The 23,874-nt window shown below is 43.0% G+C and overlaps 2 protein-coding genes across 3 annotated transcripts in view; one reads left to right on the forward strand and one right to left on the reverse strand.

The window, feature by feature from the left end:
* The window catches only part of THBS4 (thrombospondin 4), a 38,992-nt gene extending 29,552 nt beyond the window's left edge, over window positions 1-9,440 (reverse strand). The window contains exons 1-3 of the mRNA XM_032206574.1: window positions 9,261-9,440; window positions 4,559-4,762; window positions 9-256 (exon numbers count right to left, since the gene is read on the reverse strand). Of these exons, the coding sequence (XP_032062465.1) occupies window positions 9-256; window positions 4,559-4,762; window positions 9,261-9,348 (540 nt within the window). The 5' untranslated portion in view covers window positions 9,349-9,440. The remainder of the gene's footprint in view (window positions 1-8; window positions 257-4,558; window positions 4,763-9,260) is intronic.
* Window positions 9,441-14,863: 5,423 nt separating this feature from the next.
* MTX3 (metaxin 3) lies at window positions 14,864-23,616 on the forward strand. 2 transcript variants are annotated; one of them, XM_032206422.1, is made up of 9 exons: window positions 14,864-14,945; window positions 15,434-15,503; window positions 17,041-17,117; window positions 18,678-18,770; window positions 19,489-19,671; window positions 19,825-19,901; window positions 20,802-20,959; window positions 21,377-21,465; window positions 22,943-23,616. In XM_032206422.1, exons 1-9 carry the CDS (start codon window positions 14,865-14,867, stop codon window positions 23,015-23,017), a joined length of 903 nt encoding a protein of 300 aa, XP_032062313.1. In that variant the 5' UTR covers window position 14,864; the 3' UTR covers window positions 23,018-23,616. The 2 variants fall into 2 exon arrangements, with proteins under 2 accessions (XP_032062313.1, XP_032062312.1); XM_032206421.1 differs by having other exon boundaries at window positions 22,969-23,616.
* The last annotated feature ends 258 nt before the right edge of the window (window positions 23,617-23,874 follow it).

Raw genomic sequence — 23,874 nt, forward strand, 5'->3', positions numbered from 1 at the left:
CTGCTCACCTGTGGCTTCTTCTGGAAGATGTGCAATTCTACTGCTGCTGACCTCTCAGGCAGAGTTGAAAATGCTTTTGGCAGGTCCTGAATGGCACCTACTTGCAGACAGTCCAGATACAACTCTATTGTGCTTGATTCCTGCTGCAGACCACTCAGCCACAAGATGACAGCATGGGGTTTCCCATCAGCCAGCTGGATGTTGCTAAAAATCACTGAGTTCAACCTCCCATCACTCTTCAGATAACGAAGTACCACTGGAACAAAACACAGAATGACTATCAGAGGGTAGCGAATAATCCATGTCTGATCAAGAAAGATCCTGTGGAAATCTGTAATTGCTCTCTGGACATGGTAAGAATAAATGGGATGTGGACCCTCAAATTACCAGAACTCTTGTGTGACGCCCAGTGTGTAAGGAATTGCTGCCTGTAGGAAGTTTTCCACTGCTTTGCTCAAGCCTTTTTAACTGGCTTAAGCAATGAAACACATCACCTTAAGGACACACAGTGCTAAAAAACGGTGATAAAGGTAGCAGTTATAGCTAGCAGCATGCAGTCAGCACTTTGGCAGGTACATATCTGATAGTCCTAGAAATACTTGGTAGCAGAAATGTACAACTAGAAAATCAGCTTCAGTGAAGCATATTGCACTCAAAGCCATCTGACAGTGTAACCAAATGCGTCTCTGAAGAAAGCACAATTCCGATGAGATAATCCGCATTTTACTCTAACAAATCAGATATGAAAACAAAAATACAATGGAGAAAAGACACATCCCGCCCTTGAAGATGACTGATTCCCTTCTCACTCTTACTTTAAGACTTTTGTGAATTACCTATTTGATACTTCAAGCAACAGATAATAGAAATAAAATGCACCATCAAAACCTCAAGAGCAGCCAAACAAAAACTCTTACATATGGCATAGTATTTTAAAAATGACTCCTTCCTTAGGAAATTGGATTTGTAAGCTAGGATCTCCAAGCTAAAAATCTCTTAGACCAGATAGCTATTTCTCTCCACAAAAATCTCTCTAGCTCTCTGAACGCACACAGCTATCTGCAGAAACACTGAGCTGAGAGCATCCAGACAGCATATAACAATTCTACAGTGTTAAAAAGACCTTGGTTTAAAGATCCCACCGATCACCAACTCTGCGTGTCCTTTACTTCCTCGTGGCAACAGTTCCATGCACTGAGGAGTCAAGCTGCACAGACACTGTGTACCTAAGTAGTTAAGTGCCAGCTCTTTTCAACATCTGTCTGAAGTTCAGAGCACTGCCACTATTGCATCAAGCAAGAGCTCACACATACTCTGATCTTCAAGAAATGTCTACACTGAAATGAGGACGACTAAAAATTGTGGTTATGATAGAAGGAAAAAGCTCTTACCAGCTTCAGAGAAGCCATTAGTCTAGCACTTACTGAATTCATGCCATTTCTACTCACGTAACAAATTTTCTTCTCAACTTCCAACTACTAATGTACCCTCTGACATCGTGCTATTTCAGCTAGTAGGGGACATGTACCCAATAACTCAGAAGATGCCTGACAATCTTTAATTGCTAGGTCTAATGATTAAACTAATTCAGATTTATACCAGCATAAACAGGGCTGGGTATGTCTCCATCTTTCAATTCTACACTACTGCTAAAGCCTCAGCAGCTGTGATCAATATCAGGAATGTTTTCACTGCTGTCTATGTCAAAATGCTGCCAGCGCTGAGATTTCCGCAAAGGTGCATGAGGTCACCAGGAACTTGCTAAAATTTAGCACTTATTGGCCAACTCAAAGATCTGGCAAGACAGAGTATGTTGCAGACATTTTACTTATGTAAATATTATGCACACTGGGTCGTATAAAAGCAAGGTCCTTGGATCTGGGCCCGGCACTCATAGTGACCAAGTGCAGCAGTAAGTTAAAGGAGGAGGAGAGATGGTGGCAAGGCTCTAAACAGACCCTGCCAGAACAGTTTCAAGACAAGCAGCAGTCTGGCTTGGATGAATGATCAAGTATTCCTTCCTCAGCCAAAGCCAAATACCCATCTGGTAAACTAGAGTAGGCTTTTGAAGGGAGATTTCTGCTGGACCACTGCCTCCATAAGACTTAACCCATCCAAGCCCCTATGTTAATTTTTTGCTGCTAAGATATCTTACACTGACATTCCCGAGGCTCAGTGGCTCACATGCTCTATTTAGGAAACAAACTTTCAGTGAAACTACTAATCCTGACAGTAAGTAGGAATCACCTTACAGAGTTGTTAAGTTATATTAGTTTTATGCATTCACTGCTGTTTTTTTCCAGAAAGGAATTGTTCAAAAAGAATAAGAAACCCACAGACTTCATTTGCAATTTGCCTCTAAGAAGCACATTGATCTAACCAAAACAAGTTAAGCAGTTGCCCAGCAATTCAGATACACCTAGGACATCTTACCTCAACGTATCTTGCACCAGTAAGACTATAAAATGGTGAGAGATTCACGGCAAAAGTTATTACATCACGTAGGTAAGCTAATGCTGGGCTGGCAAGACCTCAGTATGGACTTAGCAAATCAAAGGGAAAAAAATTCTCACGAAGTTTGTGCTTTAAAAAGCGTTTTGGTATTATGAACATATTTACTATCATGTTTACCATAACAAAAACAGAACATCAGCAAACCATAGGGAATACAGTTTTCGTATGTAGCATTTTAAAAGGTAACTGAGGCTGGCTTTGGGCTACTTAAATCAGACCTGGGTGCGTAAGCAGAAATATCATGCAGAGGAATGCCTGTATACATCCTTCCAAAAGCCCAGATATTTAAACCTTACGTTTTGCTAAGATGCCAACATTGGCTCACCACTGAAGTGATGATCTCCACCCTTGAGAGGATCACAAACAGCCCCCACGCGCCATACTTCCAGCTCACGTGATGATCTTCTAGATACAGCTTAACTTACTGTATGAAGTAGCCATATGGGACACTTGACACTTCCAGAGAAATCACACGTGAAAACACTGTGAAACACTGCCTACTATTCACACAGTGCCATACGTCTTAAACAAGGTGCTCTAAAATAACAAGGAGGCAAAGAGACCTCCGTAGAACAGACTTGCTGTGAAAAGACTCCCCATGTTCAACTAGTCCTTTGCAACAGGTAGGTTACAAGAGCCCTACAACTACTCAGAATAAAAATGGCACTAGTCACTGACAGTAGAAGCTGCTTCACGTTGTCCATCTGTACACTACGATCCTGTCACAGACACTTTTCAAATACAACTCTAATATACTGAGGACAAAATCAAAAGAAACCATGCAACTTTCCACCATGAAGCTTCCTAAGTCTATTAATTATAACAGACTTACCATACATATCAGTAACTATCAGTCACGCACGTATTGTTGCAAGTTGAAAAGCTTGATGAGCTTACAATTATTTACATACACATGTGTACATACATATGCATTCCTATATAACATTTACAGGCATAATTTTGTGCATGCACAAGTGAGAGAGGAATAGAGAGAAAGCATGTGTGATATATCACTTATTTAGAAATTAAGTAAACAGTTTTAGGAACTGCACTACAGTTACTGATATGACTGAGTGACCACTTCTTACCTGCCCTCAGTACAAACAGAGCAGAAAAGTTACTATTCTCTGACCTCAGAAAGACTTTGGTAGACCTGATAAAACTACCAGTGTTTTATCCAACTCACTTCCCTGCATTTCCCAAATAAAAGTTGTGCTTTTCTTTAGCATATAGAATAATTTTCCTGTATCTCAACTGACATTTTTGAGTAGTTTCTTATATATAGGCTCAGTCAGCTGCCTGACCATAATAACGACAGCAACAAATTATCATAGCAGTGGTGAAGTCAATGGAGCAACAATAATTTACATCATCTGATCATTTTTCACTGAACCTTAATATTGCAATATATCCTAGATACGGTCTAGAGAGTAATGAAAACTATCAATTTCTAAAAATTTACTGAAGTTTCTACTCTGCCTCCTAATGAACCAATTTCATTAAATTACGAACATACACTTTAATTCACCCAAAAGATCCTGTAAGTGCTAGGAATGTTTGTCTTGCGTAGTCACAGCTAACCTCCAGGGTCAATGGAACAAGAACTGGCCTTTCATATGCATGAGGCGGCATGTGCGTGTGTCCCTCGCATTCCTAAGTAATAAGAACCAGTGACTGTCCCAAGGGGAAAGAAAAGGAGGAAAAAAAAAAAAATGACTCCTTTCTCCAATACTTTGCCCCCACCCCCACTTTCTCAGCATTACTCAAAGCAAGCTGCATGGTAGAGCAGGGATACCAGCTGGCTGTCAGGTCAGCTTTCCCTGCCCAGGAGCAAGCAGCATCCAGCAAGAGGGACGCAGCAGAAGGGGAGAGTGGATGTTGCCAACTCTTTTGCCTTGTGAGGGGGGGGGCTAAGTGGACACAACCCTCAGCAGGAATGACTCAAGCACAAAGGTTAGTCACGCTATTTTCAATGTCCCTCTGTGAGGTAGCAATAACCATGGATCCCATACTAGTTTTACTCTACTTACTCCAAACAACTCACCTTTATTCATCCGTCCCACTACTGTAAACTCAAAATACTTGCTGTTTCCAGTTGATGAATACAGGCCAAATATGGTGGCTGTGCTCTTTGGCTGCAGTTTGAATGTTGAGAGCAAGAACACTTCATTCAGCGTAGGATCGCCAAGTGCTTGTTGCAGGAAGTTTGTCACCACTCTCTTGTTGGAATATGAAAGAAGATCAATAACTGAAAAATAAAGTTTCAACAGCAGCTTAAATGCAATAATGAGCAGAGAATAACTCCACCTGGAAGTTGTTCATCCCTACGCCACCCTGTAGAAGATTGCACACTCTTCTCTATTTCCATATAGATACTCTAAAATTGCACAAAATGTCCTTCCTAAAATAAGGAATATGAAAACAGAAGTGAATAATATGAAAATATTACAGAGATTTTGTTGCAACCAACTACCTTTCTGTGACTTTTTTTTAAAGGAATTATTGATAATTTAGAAAAACAGAAATAGTTTTCAAATTGATGTCGTCAAATATTTCCAGGTAGGTCTCCAAGATTCACGTCTTTGGCAATGTACCTCAACAGAAATCTTTTCAAACTATTTCTGCTTTCATAAATTCAAATGAATATTTTTATTTCATTCAGAATCCAGCATCAAAATTTCAGACAGATTTCCAGTGTGCTTATCCTAAGAAATATTTTGATGACATTTGCAGGGCATCAATTAAAATGCTAAAGAGCCAGGTAAGTAATAAGATATTCATAGCCTCCTTCTTACTTCACTGACTTCTGAGAAGATATAATATATAAATAAGACTCATCTTTCCCTTCTGGCACAGATAACAAAGAAAGACAGGCCTGACAAAAAAATAACCCTGAAGGCATAGTGAAATCTGTTTCCAATTTTTCTTTTTAATTTTTGCACAATACATCAGCAAAGAGTCTAAGTATTATACTCATAAGTACGCCAGCGATCCCCCTCATGGCACTGAAACAACAAGCTGGGTTATTCCTCAGTGTTCCTAAATCTGTGATGTCCCCAAGCTCAACCTATTACATGAAGATTCTCAGTAAAGTCTTATTCCAGCCTGCTTCCATCAGAGCAGAATGTACATTATACCTTTCCAATGAAGACTGATAAATGACTATACACAAACACTATTTAAATATACAGGTATATCTAGTAGTTGCACACCACTGCCACTCCAATAGGCCTATCAGAGCTGGGCCATCCTTTTCCCTCAGAGACGGACCATCACCTATGAAGCTGGGACCATCCTACTAAACCAGTATTTCCATACACCGTGAGCTGAAGGGCACTCAAGAGTGCTCAGAGCACAACCATATGGGCACGTGGTCCCACCCACAGCCATATGGTAAATCTTATTCCCTTAAATTAGAGTCCATCTTTGTGCTGTTTCTGTTGCTCTTTCTAAAGCATCCATTCATTCGGACACTGATGTTATTTCCAAAAAAGAAGTGAAGATGTTTTTCCCTTCATCTCATAGAAGAATATAGATCGTAGCTCAAGTCTACACCCATACCAAGTCCAAGGATCCTACAATTCTACTGAGAGTTTTCATAGAAGCACTGAATCATCAAGGTTGGAAAAGACCTTCAAGAGCATCTGGCCCAACCATTTCCCTAACACCAATGTCACCCACTAAACCATGTCCCTAAGCACCACGTCCAACCTTGCCTTGAACCCCAGGGACGGTGACTCCACCACCTCTCTGGGCAACCCATCCCAGTGCCTGCCTGCACTTTCTGAGCAGAAAAGTCTCCTCATTTCCCACCTGAACCTCCCCTGGCACAACTTGAGGCCATTCCCTCTAGTCCTAGCACTGGTTATCTGTGAGAAGAGGCTGACCCCCAGCTCCTCACACCTTCCTTTCACGGAGCAATGAGGTCTCCCCTGAGCCTCCTCTTCTCCAGACTAAACAACCCCAGTTTCCTCAGCCGCTCCCCATGGGACTTGTGTTCCAGGCCCTTCACCGGCTTCATAGCCCTCTCCAGGGCCTCGATGTCCTTCTTGTAGTGAGGGGCCCAAAGCTGAACACAGCGCTCAAGGTACAGCCTCACCAGAGCAGAGCACAGGGGGACGATCACCTCCCTGCTCCTGCTGGCTGCACTATTCCTGACACAAGCCAGGATGCCGCTGGCCTTCTTGGCCACCTGGGCACACTGCTGGCTCACGTTCAGGTGAGCATCGACCAGCACCCCCAGGTACTTTTCCTCTGCACAGCTTCCCAGCCACCCTGCCCCAGCCCTGTAGCACTGCATGGGGTTGTTTTGGCCAAAGTGCAGTACCCGGCACTTAGCCATGTTGAACCTCATCCCATTGGCCTCTGCCCATTGACCCAACCTGTCCAGGTCCCTCTGCAGGGCCTTCCTGCCCTCCAACAGATGGACACTTCCCCCCAGCGTGGTTTCATCTGCAAACTTACCGCGGGTGCACTCAATTTCCTCACCCAAATCACCCTATGCAAAAGGGATCAGGCCCATGGCCTGCACACCCTTGTATATTGTTGTTAAACAACTAAGAAACATACCTAAGATGAATTGAACAAATTCTCTCCCCTTTCATTCAGTTCAGATTTACAGCACCCAGGACAATCATGGCTCCAACTGAAATCGGTGATTCAGACAGCAGTGGCAAAAGGCTGGGAATTTCAGCACATTTGGTCCACAGAAAGCAAAACAGTTCCTCAAACAAAAGCCTGACATGCAACTAACTACTCTGTACAACACCGTTTTGCAGGCAATAACCATTACTACACAGCTGTGTCCTCAAATGGAGCACTGCAATACAGCACTTAAGCCTGACAGGAAAAAAGTGTGCTATCACATTTTGTTCAGTACTTCTAGTTCTGTTGGTTGATTTCATACAAAGCACAGAAGTATTATAAAAGTAATGATTGGACACCAGCGAACTTCTGTCTAACCTTACAGAAAAATGTAATTGATTTCTTTAAATTTGTATATTTAAATGAATGCTCAGATTAGTTTGCTTGATAGCTGCATTCCATAAAGCATGCTGCCTGATCTGGATCCTTCAGCAGCATGTTACTGAACCCTCTCTTGGGGTGTCTTCACTAATAGCATGTAGAGGTGTGAGAATCTATACTTTGCTTTAAGTTACACATGTGCTAGCAGAAGCGGTTAGCAGAAGAACAGTGGGGTTAAGAAAAGCTCATCCTTCACCCTAAGTAGAGCTGGCAGGCAGACAGCTCTTAAACCTTACAGAGAATTGCTTGTTTGGAAGGAACAAGATCTACAAGGATTTCAGATTTCATTTTTAAGAAGAATCTCATCTTTTCTTTTCTCTCCTTGGAAAGGCAGACTTGAAAACAAACTGGTAAGATAGGACTGCCAAAGCTGGAAGGCACAAGCATCTGGTTTCAATTGATGCAGTGAGAGCAATGGCTTGGGCATGCCTGAGAGCACAAGTGCCACTGTGTGTACCCACCAGGTTGAACTCAGAACACTCAGCACAGACCAAAAGTCTTCTCCCCCAGCTCTCCCCCCTTTCTTTCTTTTTTTTTTTTTTTTTTTTTTTTTTTTTTTTTTTTGTTTGAAGGGACCAGTTCACCCTCCTATGAGAACAGTAACAAGAGGTCACCTACACATGGACACTGCTGCAAAACAGTCTTTGGAGATGTGACCAAAAACATCAAGATTAGCTCTGAAAATAGGATGTCAGGAAGGGACATGATAAAAATAAACTAGTGACACAGGAGAGCACAGAACACAAAATAAAAGACCCTTATTTCCCTTAATAGTGCTGCTATGTTTCACCAGCTTTCAGAAACCCTCCAGGATTCTTCTCCAGTCACAACTAACCATGATAACTGTACATACGTAAATAGCACTCCACCACTGCTCAGCATGTTTCAAAATAATTACTGACCCATTAGTCATCTCGAGTGAAAGCCTGACCCCACTGCAGTGATTTCGGGCTGACAAGCTTACAGATTTCCCAGGCTGAGAGCGGGCTCTTTCACTGCCAACTGCCCTGCCAAAGTGGATTTCTTGATTTTGTTGGAAAAAAAAAAAAGTCATTTCGTTGAAAGAAAAAATCAATTTTGTTGAACTGTTTTTTAAACAACGATGACTAATTGTCTGAAATATTTCTAATCACGACTGATTTTTATGCAGGCTTTCAGAAATCACAGCCAAATTAACCTCTCTTGTAGCTCTGCTTCACCTGCCGAGCCAAGGGATGACATTACAATGCCAGCAGCTCGCTTGATGCGCGCTCTACAGCAAAGCAGGTGCTGACCTCGTACGCACACCACGCAGCTGTACGAGGCACGGCTGGATTTAGACAGCCTCTTCTTCCCCGTGTAAGATGCACTCTACAAGCTGCAGCTGCTGGGCGCGTTCCCATCGCCTCGCGGTTCACCCCTCGCTCAAAAGCCGGCACCTCGCAGCTGCGGAGCACACTTCGGGTGCTCGAGGCGGCTGCCGCGCACCCCTGCGCCCCCAAATCCACCATTTCTGCCGATTTTCGAGGGGGCAGACGCCGGCTGATGGAGCAGCGAGGGACACCTGAATCCAGGCGGGGCGGAGGGGCAGAGGGAGGGGGGCTCGGCAGGCACTTTGCGCGCTCCCCTCCCCGAGCCAGCAGCAGGGAGGCTCAAACCCAGAGCCTCCTGTGAGCGAGGGGAGGCCAAATGAATAAAGAAAGGAGCTCTAGAGGCATGGATATAGAGACACGGAGCCTTACCTCGGGGGGCGGGCGGCGCGGCGCGGCCCGGGCACAGCTGCAGGGCGAGGGGCAGCAGCAGCAGGGCAGCGCCGCCATCCCACCCCATGGCGGCCAGGGCCGGGCCGGGCCGGGCCGGGCAAAGGAGGGGACGGGAAGGGAGAGGAGGGTAAAAGGCAGGGCAGGACGGCGAGCTGCTCCGCGCCGGGACCGCTGTTTAACGGGGAGGGGCGGCGGCGGGCTGCCCTGGGCCGAAGGGGGCGGGCGGGGGCCGGGCTCGGCCGCTGTGGGGCGGAGGGGGTCGGGGTCCGCCCGCAGGGGGCCGGCTGGGTACGGCTCCGGGGCCGGCGGGGGTCTCTGAGGAGCCCTCAAGTTGGGGCGATGACATCCCCCCAGGGTGTCATTGCTCCACTCTGTCCCCTCCAGAAAACTTCAAGCAGCGAGGGAACAGGCAAGGCAGCCCCCTGGGGGGGGGGCGACTCAGCCCCAAAATTTGGGTTTGTTCGACGTCCACATGAAACCAGCTGGCGGCAAGCTGACCCCCTCTGCGCTTTCTGCCAGCAAAGCAGGAGGTGTCCCGAGGGACCGGGTGACGGCCAGGTGCTTCTGCACTCCGTGAATGAACTACCAGCACGCAGTGAGCTTCCCGACCTGCTTGTGCACCCCTCCTCACCCCATGTGTCCCTGTGCGCCCCCCAGCCCCGCAGACAAACCTCTGCCACAGCAGAGGAAAGCCGTGAAGCCGTGGCTGCTCCCCTGCCAGCTTGCTGCCCGGCACACAGTGGGAATAGTCGGAGCTGTCGGATGCTATTTGCATCACAAGAACAAGGGCAACAATGGGAGGAAAAATTTTATGTTAAGGAGCAAAGTAGGGTTGATTAGTGTTCAGCCACATCAGGTGGCGCGTACAGCTAACAAGCACTGAAGAGCACAGCCCTCAGGGGGCTCATTGTGTGCAAGGCAAGACACAGCACGCTGCGCAGGGAAGGGTCTGCCTGCATGGCTGCGCAGGGCACGGGCGTGGGCTCCTCTCCAACACATGCAGTGAGATTTTCAAACACCTTCAGCTGGCCTATATTCCACCTCCCCTTTAGTGGCCCTCACACGTGGCACGTACCCCATGCCGTTGAACACACTGTGCTCCTTAGCCTATTCGTGTAAACGCTGACCCTCTCCTTCAGTTGCCTGTTTTCTTTCTCTGCCTGTTGCAAAGCTGGAGAGTGCCTCCCCACGTAACCAGTGTGTCCCAGCACAATGTGCTCCCACGTCCTCACCCCACTGCTCTTACGTGTATGTCTCCACGCAGTAAGAAGCGCCTCGGTTTCACTCCCACCATCCCTGCCCATGTGGTGGAAGTGAGAGTATGATGTGGTGGTTTCAGCTGGCAGCAGCACAGCTGAGTGAGAAGAGAAAACAGAGCAGTGGGAGCAGAGCACTGCAGAGCAGGAAGGAAGGAGTAGGGATAGAGGTAAAGACATGGAACAAAACAAAACAAAAAAAGTGGGGACTTACAGTGGCACAAGCTTCCTAGAAGTCCAGAACTTGTCCCTGAGCAAGAGGATGGAGACAGCACAGGATTTTTGGAGAGGCTAATACCTGGAGCTAGAGCAGAAGTGATGTTGCTCTGCATTCTGTGAGCATGAAGGAGAAACTCTTAGTCACCAAAAAGCGTTCTTTGAAAATACAGGTTTACACACCTGACACATAAACGTCTTGAAGATCTGCAAAATCATCACAGCTGCATGTTAAAGTATTCAGTGACAAGAGCTGACAGAAACAAAAAAAAAAATGCTAAAAGGATGGTAAAGTTTTGCTTTCACCTATCTAAGGGAAGACTATCAATTATTTACAACCATTTACCCTATAATTTCTTTATCAAAATGTAGGAAATATTTTCTTGAAAAGTTCCCTTCTCTGTCAAAAATATTTAATACATCTTTTTAACTTGTTTTCCACTCCTGATTTAGTTACCGTAGGGTCTGTTGGACTGATACAAATCATCCCTATGGGAGGAAGATCTTGTTTGTAGCATTATATACTCATTAGTATTGCATTAGTGAGAGCCAAATTCTGTTGTTGCTCTGCCTGCTTTCTGGTTGTGCTTATTTACCAAGAATACCCATTGAAGCAAAATGTGGCAAACAGAGCATGCTGCATAATAAAACAAAGCAGGGTAAATTCACAATGTCTTTGTTTAACTCCATGTTTAAATGAACCTAGACAGTACGTAAAAAAGTTGCTGCAATTTTTCAAGTTTTCTTTTCTACGTTCAGTTTTATTACTAGAGCATGTTACAGACTGAAGGAGATTTTGTGTTCAAGCACAACCTTCTTTAAGGGATTTTCACAAAGTATAATGTTTATCTGCTGTCTGGATGGGACAATTTAACCTTCTAACCATCATTTTCAATAACAACAATAGAATATTATCTATCACTTTTTTACTCTTCTGTAGAACAAACTTTACTGAAGAACAAACTTCAACTTAACTTATTGGATGTTAATATTTTGGACACAAAACAGGAAGTGGTTATTGGGCATTTTATTTTCAAGAAACTTTCACAGAGCTGGTAAGCTTTTATGAGGAATTTTATTATAGGAATGTAAGACTGACGTTTTTTATATAAGATCTGCAAGTAAGTAAACCTCTACTGTTAAAATATTTGTCCTGCTTATCTTATGTAAAATGATAAAATTCTAAATGTAGAGAATACAGAGAAGCTGCCAATGTGATAGTTTTTGCTTTGCAAATGTCCATAGCTTGTTCGAATTCTAAGTAATGGGGTAGAGGATGTAGGAAGGAATCTCTACTGCCTAATTCAGATGTCATATTTTGCTCCTAATAACCATCAGGAGACTCACTGCTTATGACATTATATGGATGATTAAAAGTCAGGATACATGGGAAATTAAGATACAGAAATCCTAATGCAAGTACAGTTTCAGGAAAATACAACTCTAAGCCACATCCTTCTATATTTATGTCAACACTTATGGGTTTGATTCTGCCACATTTTCATTAAAAGGGTGTGTAGAAGATGAGGTTTCAACATTTCAGAGGATTTTTTTTTTCAGAAACTCAAATTGAAACCCCACTTTTTCAAGTCAAAGCATCCATCCACATACCTATTTACTTTTCATTTACACTAATAAGAATTCCACTCAGGCAACCAAGAGGAAAAAGCTCCTGGAAAGCTTCAGGACGGGGGAGGGAAGATGCAGATTGCCTTTTTTTTTCCTGTCTTTGCTCAGGACTACAAAACAGTGCAGAGATGAACTAGGCCCTAAGGCAACACAAGGGAAGTTTATTCTCCTGTTAACCTCTAAGCATGCTTGCAACCTGCCTTAAGGAGAGACATAAGCTGGTTCATCCTCCATAGAGAAACAGATGTTGGGGATTGAGGCTGGTAAGAGCCAGTCTTGCTTCCATAGCTTGCCCACTTCAGCGAGATGACACCACGGTGAGCAGAGTACCTGGGAGGACTGACTGGGAGTCAGCTGCTGCTGAAGGGAGGTGAAGAAAGGTATCTTTTAGAACCTGTACTTTAAGTACCTCTTTACAAGGGGAAATGTAAATTAGCCATTAGAAAACCAATCACTACTGTTAATATTCCCAATCATGTATTTTTCTGAGGAAAGAAAATGGCTATGTTTTTCTTCTCTCATGTTCCTCATAAACTGTAGTTGAACAATCTCAGATCCATGTGGTAGATTTTCTTTATTGCACTTTCTGCCACAAAATTCACGGACATCTGAAACCACAGATTTATGAAACCACAGATTTATGAAAGGCAGGTCCTGCTTGACAAACCTGATCTCCTTCTATGACAAAGTGACGTGCTTAGTGGATGAGGGAAAGGCTGTGGATGTGGTCTACCTTGACTTCAGTAAGGCTTTTGACACTGTTTCCCACAACATTCTCCTCAAGAAACTGGCTGCTCATGGCTTGGTCTGCTGTACACTTTGTTGGGTTAAAAACTGGCTGGATAGCCAGGCCCAAAGAGTTGTGAATGGAGTCAAATCCAGTTGGAGGCCAGTCACTAGTGGCGTTCCCCAGGGCTCAGTACTGGGGCCAGTCCTCTTTAATATCTTTTTGATGATCTGGATCAGGGGATCCAGTGCACCCTCAGTAAGTTTGCAGATGACACCAAGTTAGGTGCGTGTGTCGATCTGCTTGAGGGTAGGAAAGCTCTGCAGGAGGATCTCAGTAGGCTGGACCGATGGGCTGAGGCCAACTGCATGAAGTTCAACAAGGCCAAGTGCCGGGTCCTGCACCTGGGGCACAACAACCCCAAGCAGAGCTACAGGCTGGGGGATGAGTGGTTGGAGAGCTGCCAGGCAGAGAAGGACCTGGGAGTGATGGTGGATAGTCGGCTGAATATGAGCCAGCAGTGTGCTCAGGTGGCCAAGAAGGCCAACGGCATCCTGGCTTGTATCAGGAACAGTGTGACCAGCAGGGCTAGGGAGGTGATCGTCCCCCTGTACTCGGCTCTGGTGAGGCCGCACCTCGAGTACTGTGTTCAGTTTTGGGCCCCTCGCTACAAGAAGGACATCGAGGTGCTCGAGTGAGTCCAGAGAAGAGCTACAAAGTTGGTGAGGGGTCTGGAGAACAAGTCTTATGAGCAGCAGCTGAGAGAGCTGGGCTTGTTCAGGCTGGAGAAGAGGAGGCTCAGGGGCGACCTTATCGCTCTCTAGAGGTACGTTAGAGGAGGCTGTAGTGAGGTGGGGGTTGGTCTGTTCTCCCACGTACCTGGTGACAGGACAAGGGGGAACGGGCTAAAGTTGCACCAGGGGTGTTTTAGGTTGGATATTAGGAAGAACTTCTTTACTGAGAGGGTTGTGAGGCATTGGAATGGGGTGCTCAGGTAAGTGGTGGAGTCACCATCCGTGGAGGTCTTTAAAAGACGTTTAGATGTTGAACTTAGTGATATGGTTTAGTGGAGGACTTGTTAGTGTCAGGTCAGAGGTTGGATTCAATGATCTTGAGGTCTCTTCCAACCTAGTCAATTCTGTGATTTGAGGAGACAGGGAGGAAGAAGCTTTGCCCTTGGTCTCTGCATCTCGTTATGAACGGTAGACTTGAGTAAGGGTGGTCAGTGCAGTCTTTGTTTTTCAGGCACGGTGGTATTTTTCTTTGTGTGGGAAGGATGGAACTGTTTTACTTGGTTGAGTATTTTAACAGTAAATAGTGCTGTGGCATGTCTGCGAAAATGAAATGCAGACTTGGTATTTTTAAATGTCTGCAGTAAAAAAATACAGTGAGCAGGTTGTTATTGTGACTTGGTCAAGACCGGTGCAATATGGTCAGGGTTCCTTATCTGTGAAGCCAAATTGCTGACGACTTTTCCTTACATTTGATGAAAAATCAACGTCCTCGTTCCTGTGGAAAGCCGTAACTTCGCCTCAAGTAACCACCTGGGGTATGGCGAGGCGGCAATTTCACCACCGCAGTGTTCACGGGTGGCGCTCAGCAGGCAGGGTAAACCTTTCGGGTTAAGACCGGAGGGAGCCCCCCAGGGCCAGCAGCAGCCCCTCCGTCCCCTCACGGCCTCCGCCCCCTTCCCTCTCCCCGCGTCGCGGCCATGCGAGGGCAGCAGCGGGGCGCTGCGCGCTGCCGGCCGAGAAGATGGCGGCTCCCATGGAGCTGAGCTGCTGGGGAGGCGACTGGGGGCTGCCGTCCCTGCACCCGGAGTCTCTGACCGTCATGGTAACGGCGGGGGGACGCCGCCCGCCACCACGGGAGGGCGGCGGGGAGGGAGGCGCGGCGCCGCGGGGCTTGCCGGCTGCCGGGGAGGAGAAGGAGGAGGAGGACGAGGAGGAGGAGGAGGAGGTGGTGGAGGTGGAGGCGCCCAGGGGCGCGCCCGCCCGGTGTCGCCCCGAGGCCGGGCGCGGCCTGTGCGGGGCGAGAGTCCCGGCGGAGCGGGGGGCGGCGTGCCCCGGCCCGCAGCTCGCTGACACCAACAAAACTCGTGCCCTCGGTGCCAGTCTCGGCTGGAAGTTCCGAGAAAAAAATCCTTAAAAACCTCCCGGTTCAAACCACAGCGGGCGCAGGCGGTGCCGGTGGACGTTGCCTGTTTAACCCAAGTGGTCGCAGCGCTCGTGTGTTACCGTGACCCGCTCTTCCAAAACGCTGTCGTACACTTCCCTTGCACATGCCGACTTCATTTTGTGTTTCTTTTCTGCAATCTGTTGCAGGCTTATGCTAAATTTTCTGGTGCTCCTCTGACAGTGAATACTATAAATAACTCTTGGAGAACTCCAAAAGGTACCTATTTTGCATTTCTGTTAGTCTAATCCTCATCACTATAAATTTGGGTTCTAATTTCAAAGTTTCCTTTTCTTAGTTTCCTTGGGTTTTGAGTCCATGAGCAGCCCCTTCCTATGCTATTCCTGTATCCATTACACATTGATAAACAGCTTTTCAAGTGTGACGGTTTTTCAGGGGTAAAATAATGGAAGACATAAATAAAATGCCTTAAAGGGCACTTTATTAAAATGTGTATGGGTGAAGCAGAGGAGAATCAACAAAGCAGGAATGTCAGGCATTTTAAATAGAGGGTATAGTGAAAGCAGTTTGCATGTTTATGTGATAGTTACTAGGCTTGCATATGGAAGTAGCGTTCTTTAATTATACATAATTTAACAGGCTGGTACAGTTGGAAGTAGAATATCAGCCCCAAAGTGTAACTTACATTAGCTGGGGTGTTTAGTACTGTGCAGAGTTACAGAGGTTGAATCATAAAAGGTGAGTAACAACCTAGCTGCCAGACAGGTTGAAGAAATGGTTGAAGGTGTCAGAGGATATGAAGCATGTTGCATGCCTCTACTCAATCCTTATCTGTTTGCTCAGCATTTAGGTTATTGTCATATATTCCAGAGAGGTAAAAATCACTGCAAGGCTAAAGTAGTCTGTCACTTTAACTTACTATGTCCTCAATTTAGGCACTACTACGTCCACGTAGAATTTGGCTCTCTGCCTCTTGGTATTTGATTTATTATGTTCTGCTAGCAGAAATTCAAAGAACAAGCAGGGTATACTTTTCAAAAGTTCTGTTGCTTTTTTCATAGTCGAGATATTTAAAATCCATATCAAGAAGCAAAAATAACAACAACAAAAAACCAACATCCAAATAATATGTGTCTTTTATTAATGAAATTTTAATAGTATTTTGCATCAAGGTCATGTTAGACTCATCAATGTTTTAGGTACTTCATGAGTGCCCTATAAGGCAGTTCCTGCTACAGAGATTTTTATAGTCTTTGATTCTTCAATCTAATGAGTAAAGGCTGAATAATATGCTTCTGGGAGAAGGGATTTATTTAGTTCTGGTCATTTGCGCACTGTTAGCTTGGGCAGTGGTTGTAGCAAGGCTAGAGAAAACAGGTGGTTAAAAGTGGCATGGAGACAAAGAGCAGGAGAAAAATAGGACTAGAAGGAAGGATAGGCCTAGAGAAAAATGAGTTGAGAGGGCATTTGGACTGGTTGGAATATTTTTCTTAAGATGGATATCTGAAATCTATACCAGTAGCCTGGTTCTCAAAGTGTCAAATAGCTAGTAGATGACATTGCCTTCAGTCTGGGCCCTTTTTATGTATTGTTACTAACAAAGGCTACGTTATGCTAAACATGTTTGTGATCTTGGTGGAACTGAGTGCCGTATAACCTAGTTTATACATACATATTTGGAAGATCAGAGCGTGCTATGGAGAAAAGGAAAGCAGATGAAGTGACTTGTCACTTCCCAGCTATGTTATAATTATTACATATAAATTCAGTTGACTGCATCATTTGTGCCTTCTAGGAGATGTACCAGTCCTGATATCAGAAGACATTGTTATTTCCCAGCCAGCAAAAATACTAAACTTCTTAAGGAAGCAGGTAGGTTGCTCTCAAAAGAATCTACATGTACTCCATATAGACTGATGCAGAATTCCAAAACCCTGGAACACAGTTCTGACCCAGTGCTTTCCTGTTTTGCATACACACAAGAGAATTGTGAAATGGTGGATCACAGATTGCTATTTGAAAGTTTGATTATTAGTTTTGTGAGAGATTTAAAAATAGGCTTGAGAAAACCCTTTGTTGAAAAGGACAACAAGCTGGCCTCAACTGAGCAGTTTCTCGCTGAGATTCATCATGCTCTTAATTATAATACGTTAACATTGTTACAGCTTTGCAGACCTAGGTGATCACACTTAGGGAAGTATGGTTTTAACTGTTCAAATGAGTAAGCATCTCCCACTGCACAGTTTTTTTTTTTTTTTTGACAGATAATACATAAGTGTTGTTTTTGATTTATGTAGTTTTTCTCTAGCTTGTTGCATAAAAATGTCTGCAAGCACTTCTTGATGCACATCATGTTATTGTGTAGTCAACTTTTGCCTGCCTTTTGCAGATCTCCTAATGTTTTATTCACAAAGAATAAAGCTATACAACATCATCTTTTCACAAAGTATAAAAAAGTCTTATAAAGCGTGGTATCATCATTTTATTTCTAAGATGGTCTTCCAGCCCACTATTCTGCCTTTACATCAGAAATTCAGTTCCTGCCTAGTCAAGAAGATTATCTGATGAATGGCATGTTAGTGAAACTTTAAAGCTTTTTGGGGAGAAAAATAGAATCTGAAAACTGAGCATTTGAGATGGGTTTTCAGACAGTCGTTTTAAAATTCAGAAGTTTCATAGCCATTTGAATACCAAAGATTCCTTCATGTTGGGGAAAAAAATACCCTCTTTAACTCAAAGTATAACAGTAATGGGAATGCTTTTCAGATATCTAAAAATAAGGTAGATCAGCACTGACCTTTTACTGTTTCTAAATTAATGAAGTTCCCGAAAAAGCTACCAACCCTTTTAATACACATTAAAAGGATTCTGTGTCGGAATCAAGAGCTCAGGTAGCTGTAACTGCTTTAATTTAGCTGTGCACTTGGTGTCTTCAATTATTAGCGTCCAATTTTTGACTTTATGGAATGGTAATTAAAAGATAGGAATGCTTTTGTTTTTTTTTTTTTTATGTTTAACAAGTTAAGGGCCAGGTGCTTCCTCAAACATATAGATGGGGATTTGCCACCTGTTTTTTACAGCCCTGAGTACTGAAAAATTGCCTCTGTGTTACTGGGCAAATGCTTGGAAAGCAGTGGAAGTAGGCACAAGAGTTATTTTGGTGATGGGAGGGCCCAAAAATCAATGAATGGGACAGTTAAAATGGATGTTGTGAGGGTACATAGCTATGTTTGACATAGCTAGCCTGAAGAAGTAAAGGAAAAAAAATGCCTACCTGCATGTTTTTTGTCCAGAAAAATATTGTGGTATTTACTAACTTGCTAGCTGTTAAGTTTGAAGAAGTTTTGGGTTGTGTAGATTATCTTTCTGGAAAGTTCTGTGTACTACTTGCAGTGTGGTTTTTTGTTTGTTTGTTTGTTTTTAAATTCATAGAAATACAATGCTGATTATGAATTGTCTGCAAAACAAGGAGCTGACACACTGGCTTATATTGCACTACTTGAAGAGAAACTGCTTCCTGCTCTGGTAAATACTAGGAAATATTTCATAATTGCCAGAATGTTTAAAAGTGAATATTATAACAGGCGTCCAGTTGAGAGAAGTCTGTCAGCCATAGCCCTGGCTTGAATGTATTTGCATTATTAGTGCAATTTTGAAAAGACTGCCTAGCAACTTTGGAAAAGGAAAAAAGTGTGTGGGAGGTGTGAAGTAATAATAATGAATTTATGAAAGACATTTTAAAATGGCACCTCTGATGTGTTTTTTTCTTAGATATTTTTTGGGAAACAGTATCCTGAAAGCAGCCTGTTCTGGCCATTTTCTGTTTCACTTGATCCTTTTGAAAAAGTAAGATGTGGTATGTCTGATGTGGAGTGCACAACTGTGAAGGCTTTTTGAACTGTTCAGTGGGAACTCTTAAGAAATTTAAATACCCACCAGTAGTTCATTTTTCAGTTCAGTAAATAACACGTGGCCACATGCCCTCACCAATTTAGTGTAAGTACATTGGAGCTATAAAAATCCTCAAACTTTGGGTCTGTTGAATGACTTGGACTTGAATTTGTATAGACAAAAATATTCTGACCAGGTAATACCATAGGCTAGCTTCTTCAGCTATCCTTCAAGGCTTTCAAATTCATCATAATATATTATCTTTTATTTTAAGATGTATATAAGATGTATATAAGAGAAGTCTAGTGTCCTTGCTTAAATTCCAGTGATATTCTTTCTTGTGTTGATGTAGCTGCACACATTTTGGGTTGAGGCTGAAAATTACTGCAGCGTAACAAAGCCATGGTTTGCCTCGAGGATTCCCTTCCCACTGAGTTTGTATCTGCCTGGAAAGATGTCCAGGGAAGCTCTTAACAGGATCTTGCTGACCAAGGGGGGACCTCCACTGTACAGTCTCTCTGAAGTGGAAGCACAGGTATGTGTTGTGTGTTATAGAATTCATAACTGGGTGCTGTAAAAAGACTAGAAGTGAAATAAATAGTCTAGCACACTGCCAAATGGTGTGTGATGCTGTATGTACTTGCCTGTACTACAGCTAGGGCTCTTGGATGGTTTTGTGTCTCATCAGATATACAGGGATGCCAAGGAATGCCTAAATCTCCTGTCTAAGAGGTTGGGAACATCTCAGTTTTTCTTTGGAAATACGTGAGTATGCTTTCTTTTCTTTTTTTTCTTTTTTTTTCCTTTCTGTTTTTTAATGGCTAATAAAACAGGTACCACATGATCCTTTGTACACTTAGACTTTTTTTTTTTTAACCTGACAATGTTAAAAGGTGCTGCACAGTAGTTTCATGTTTGACACTCTACTTTTTCAGGTAAGTGTGAATGAGTAAACAGGACACAAATGAGATCTTTGGACTCAGTTAGTCCAGTGGCTCCCTTATCTGCATCTTTCCATGGAGCAGCAGATGCTGCCTACAGCTGCTCATGTGGGGTGCTTGATGAGTTAGTGTAGCACTAGAGAATTCTTTTCTAGCCACTAAATGTCACCTCCTGTGCCTTTACGTAGAAAAAATACTTGAAGCCTGATGTGTTACCACTACTATCTCCTTGGGAAGAGGGTGTAGGTCTCAGAAAGCTGTTCTTCATATGTGCATGGAACAGGAAGAAGATACTGCCAATAGCATAGCACCAAGAGACTGTAAGAGGAGCGATCTGTTCCCTTAGCTACTGAAGTTGGACCACTCCATGAGAGAGGATCCTGTTCCAGTGGCATCCATCTTACTTGCTTGTTTGTGGTATTGTTTTTTTATATGTCAGAAACGTGTTTAAGAGTGGCTTGTTTTTCAGTGCATGACTGGATTTTAATACAGAAGCTACTGTTTCAGCTTGCCAGCACCTCACTAGTTCAAAGGTGCTGAAATCAGTAGATAATTTGTACAAAGCATTTATCAGATACGAAATGATGGAATGCCAGAGAAGTTGACCAAATTCTATCCTGAGTTGTTTGATATATGCAGAAAATGGTTATGTACTAGAGTTCTTAATGTCTCACCTCCGTCACATTGGTTTTGTGTTGTTGTTTTGTTTTGTCACTCTTTTCAGGCCTACAACCCTGGATGCCTTTGTATTTGGTTTTCTTGCACCAGTTTATAAAGTGTGCTTCCCCAGAGTACAATTACAAGAACATTTGAAACAGCTTCCCAACCTGTGTCGGTTCTGTGATGATATTTTAACTTGCTACTTTAGGTTAACTGTCTCAGGTAAAATATGTTTCTTTTCTGCTTTTTGTTGTGTATGGTCTGTTTGAATTAGAAATGGTGGTTTCTGCATGTAATTAAAGCAGAATTAGATTTTATATAATTTGTGCTGAAGCTTCTGTGAAGAAATGAGGTAGAATAACTTCCACAGTTGTGCAGAAAAGATGGAAAATCAAAAGCGAGTTTTAATAATCAGTTTTAGAGCCTGTCAAGCCTTGGTAAAATGCACTTGTATCTCTGCTATGGCTAATGCTTAGTGCTTCGGTTTCTCTGACACAGAACAGCTTTTCCACTTAAATTCTTCTTAGAAAGGATAAAAACACTGAATGAACTTTCTCTCCAATGTTTGTTTCTGTTTAAGGCTGTAAAAGCTTTTGTTAATGCCTTTTCACTCTTCATCTTTCTACCTTCACCCTCCAGGCCATTCTCCATCTGGACAGGATACCGCAGATGCTAATCTGCAGAAACTCACACAGCTTGTAAATAAGGAATCCAACTTGATTGAAAAGGTTACTTTTACTTCAGTCTCTAACCTTCCTGCTTCTTTGTGGGTGCTTGCTTACAGATACACTTGCAACTGTACAATGGACGTTTTAGTTTAATTTTCTTTTCTAATGAGTTACTTTGTGTAGAGATGTAGAAAGAAAATAACATAATTTTAAAGGAATAATTAACAAAGACTTGTACATAAAAGGTGTGTTTATTACAATCAATATTGTCTTGCAAGTGTGCATAAAAATGGTAGAAGTGTGTCTACCCATGAGTGCGCATACCATGCAAGGGGGAAAGCAAATCTATTATCAACAGTCAGAAATGGTCTTGCAAGACCTCAGCAAGAAAACTTCTGAGCAAAACTCAGAAACTGGTCTTGTTAAGACCTACACCCTTCACTGCTTAATCTCAGCTGAATGCTGTAGTCACTGTTACACAGTCCTTCCTTCTGCTTGTTCTGTGTCTGGCTTTTATTTCTCTGTACTTTGTTTCCAAATCTTACTCAGCACCTGTTAACAGCTGTGCAACTCACGTTAAAAATACTTCAGTCTCCATCAGTAAACTAACTCTATATAAAGCTCTTACTAGGATAGAAGGCACTTCTTTCCGAAAAAGATGGGAGTATCAGATAGATCAGTAATTATGTATGGCTTCTGTAGCATTAGGTATTGATTAGGTATCTCCATGTGGTATTGAAGTGTGGCTGTGGAAGTTTTAAAGAATGAGTAAAGTAGACATCTATCAGACATGATTTATATAAAGCTGATTGTACCGTGAGGAAGTGCAATGGACTAGACTGTCTTTGAAGATCTCCCCTATGCTGTCTTCTGTGATTTTGTTTATTCTGTAGTAGCTACATGCCATTTTTCTTTTGATACATCAGCACACATAGGGCATTAGAGTGATATCCTGTAAAAATGTAAAGTCTTCATATTCAGAGACAAAATTTAACCTGTCTTTGGAAAGGTCTTATCACAGTCTCTTCAGTAAATACTTTTTGAAATCCTTAGCTAATCTAAACTCGTTCAACACCTACAGAGCATTTCTAATTTGAAAAAAAGATTTGTTCCTGTAAGATGCTGATCATGCAAAAGTATCCACTGATGTTCGCAATTTGACTTCTGATCTGCTTTCTAGCAGGGTTTGGCTATTGAACAAAATTGAAACTTTGACCTCTCAGAAGAAGGTAACAATGTTGTTTTCCTCGGTAATCTTGATGAAATGATTCAAACAGAAGCATTCCCATTTGACCTGGGTTTATTGTGCCATATGCTAATGGCATGAATAGCAAACAAAACAAAAGCAGATATTTGGGAGTAGAAAGGAACCAAGACATCTGTTTTGGCTAGGGCTGAAATAACAAGGTGAAAAACCAACAAACCAAACCAACCAACCAAAGAAAAAACCCCCAACAAGCCAACAAACCAGTGTACTTCTTAATAGGAGTCCTGACAAATAGACTAATCGTATAATTTGTATTCTACTGTTTGCCAGATCCGGCTCTCATTATTTCTCTGCAGATGGATGACAACCTTCGTAAGAGTCCACAGCACCCCCCTCGAAAGCTAACAACACTGAAGCTTGCTGCAGGTGGAGAAGAAAGTCCATTGAATCGTTTGTCACCTTGACAGCTCTTGGTGCCCATGCACATGTGTTTGCCTTCAACTCTTCTGAACTTCACAGTAATTTTTTCACATGAATGTGGTTTTGCACGGGAGGAATCTGCTCATGGGTACAAGTAGGGAAGAAATACAGCTTTGCAGTGTACTGTCTACCTGTTATTTTAAGAAAATTAGTACTTCAGGCTGACCACACGCTAAGATGAGGTTAAACTAAAGTATTAAACACGAGGCTTATTCCTGCACATGTTAAAGTCATTTTGTACAGCAGATTTCTGCCTTTAGCCTAGCAGAAATGCTAACCAAAAGTTAAAATCCTCTTTTTATGGAATTCCAATATGTTTATGGATTGTTCACTTTTGTTTTAGTTTATGGCTTTTGATATTATTGTAATCATGTTACTGTGTATGAGTGAATGTACTTTTGTATCTTCCTAAAAATTACAAAGTCCAGTTGTAAAATTGGTGAAAAGACTGCAAGAGAAGGAGGTGTTGTTGTTCTCAGCAGATGAGAAATGAAAAGCAACAAGAGGAAGTTAAATATTTTTTTTATTGTACTTTCATGAACACTCTTGTTTCTTGTGTTTTAAGGGTGTTTGCATTTTTGAAAGCTTGTCAAGTTGTGCTTAGAGGGGAAATGTTGAGAAGTGTGTGTGCCGTGGGGATTACAGTAAGGCACAATACGAACGTTTCACAGATGCCTAGTATTAGTCCTGTGTGAAACAGGCTTAACCTGTGTGCATGATAATACCACAGGCTACAAAACCTTAAGTCAAAGTTGCAGTGGGCTGGTAGTGAGATGGAAAGG

This window comes from Aythya fuligula, chromosome Z (genome assembly GCF_009819795.1).
Source record: "Aythya fuligula isolate bAytFul2 chromosome Z, bAytFul2.pri, whole genome shotgun sequence".
Classification (NCBI taxonomy): domain Eukaryota; kingdom Metazoa; phylum Chordata; class Aves; order Anseriformes; family Anatidae; genus Aythya; species Aythya fuligula.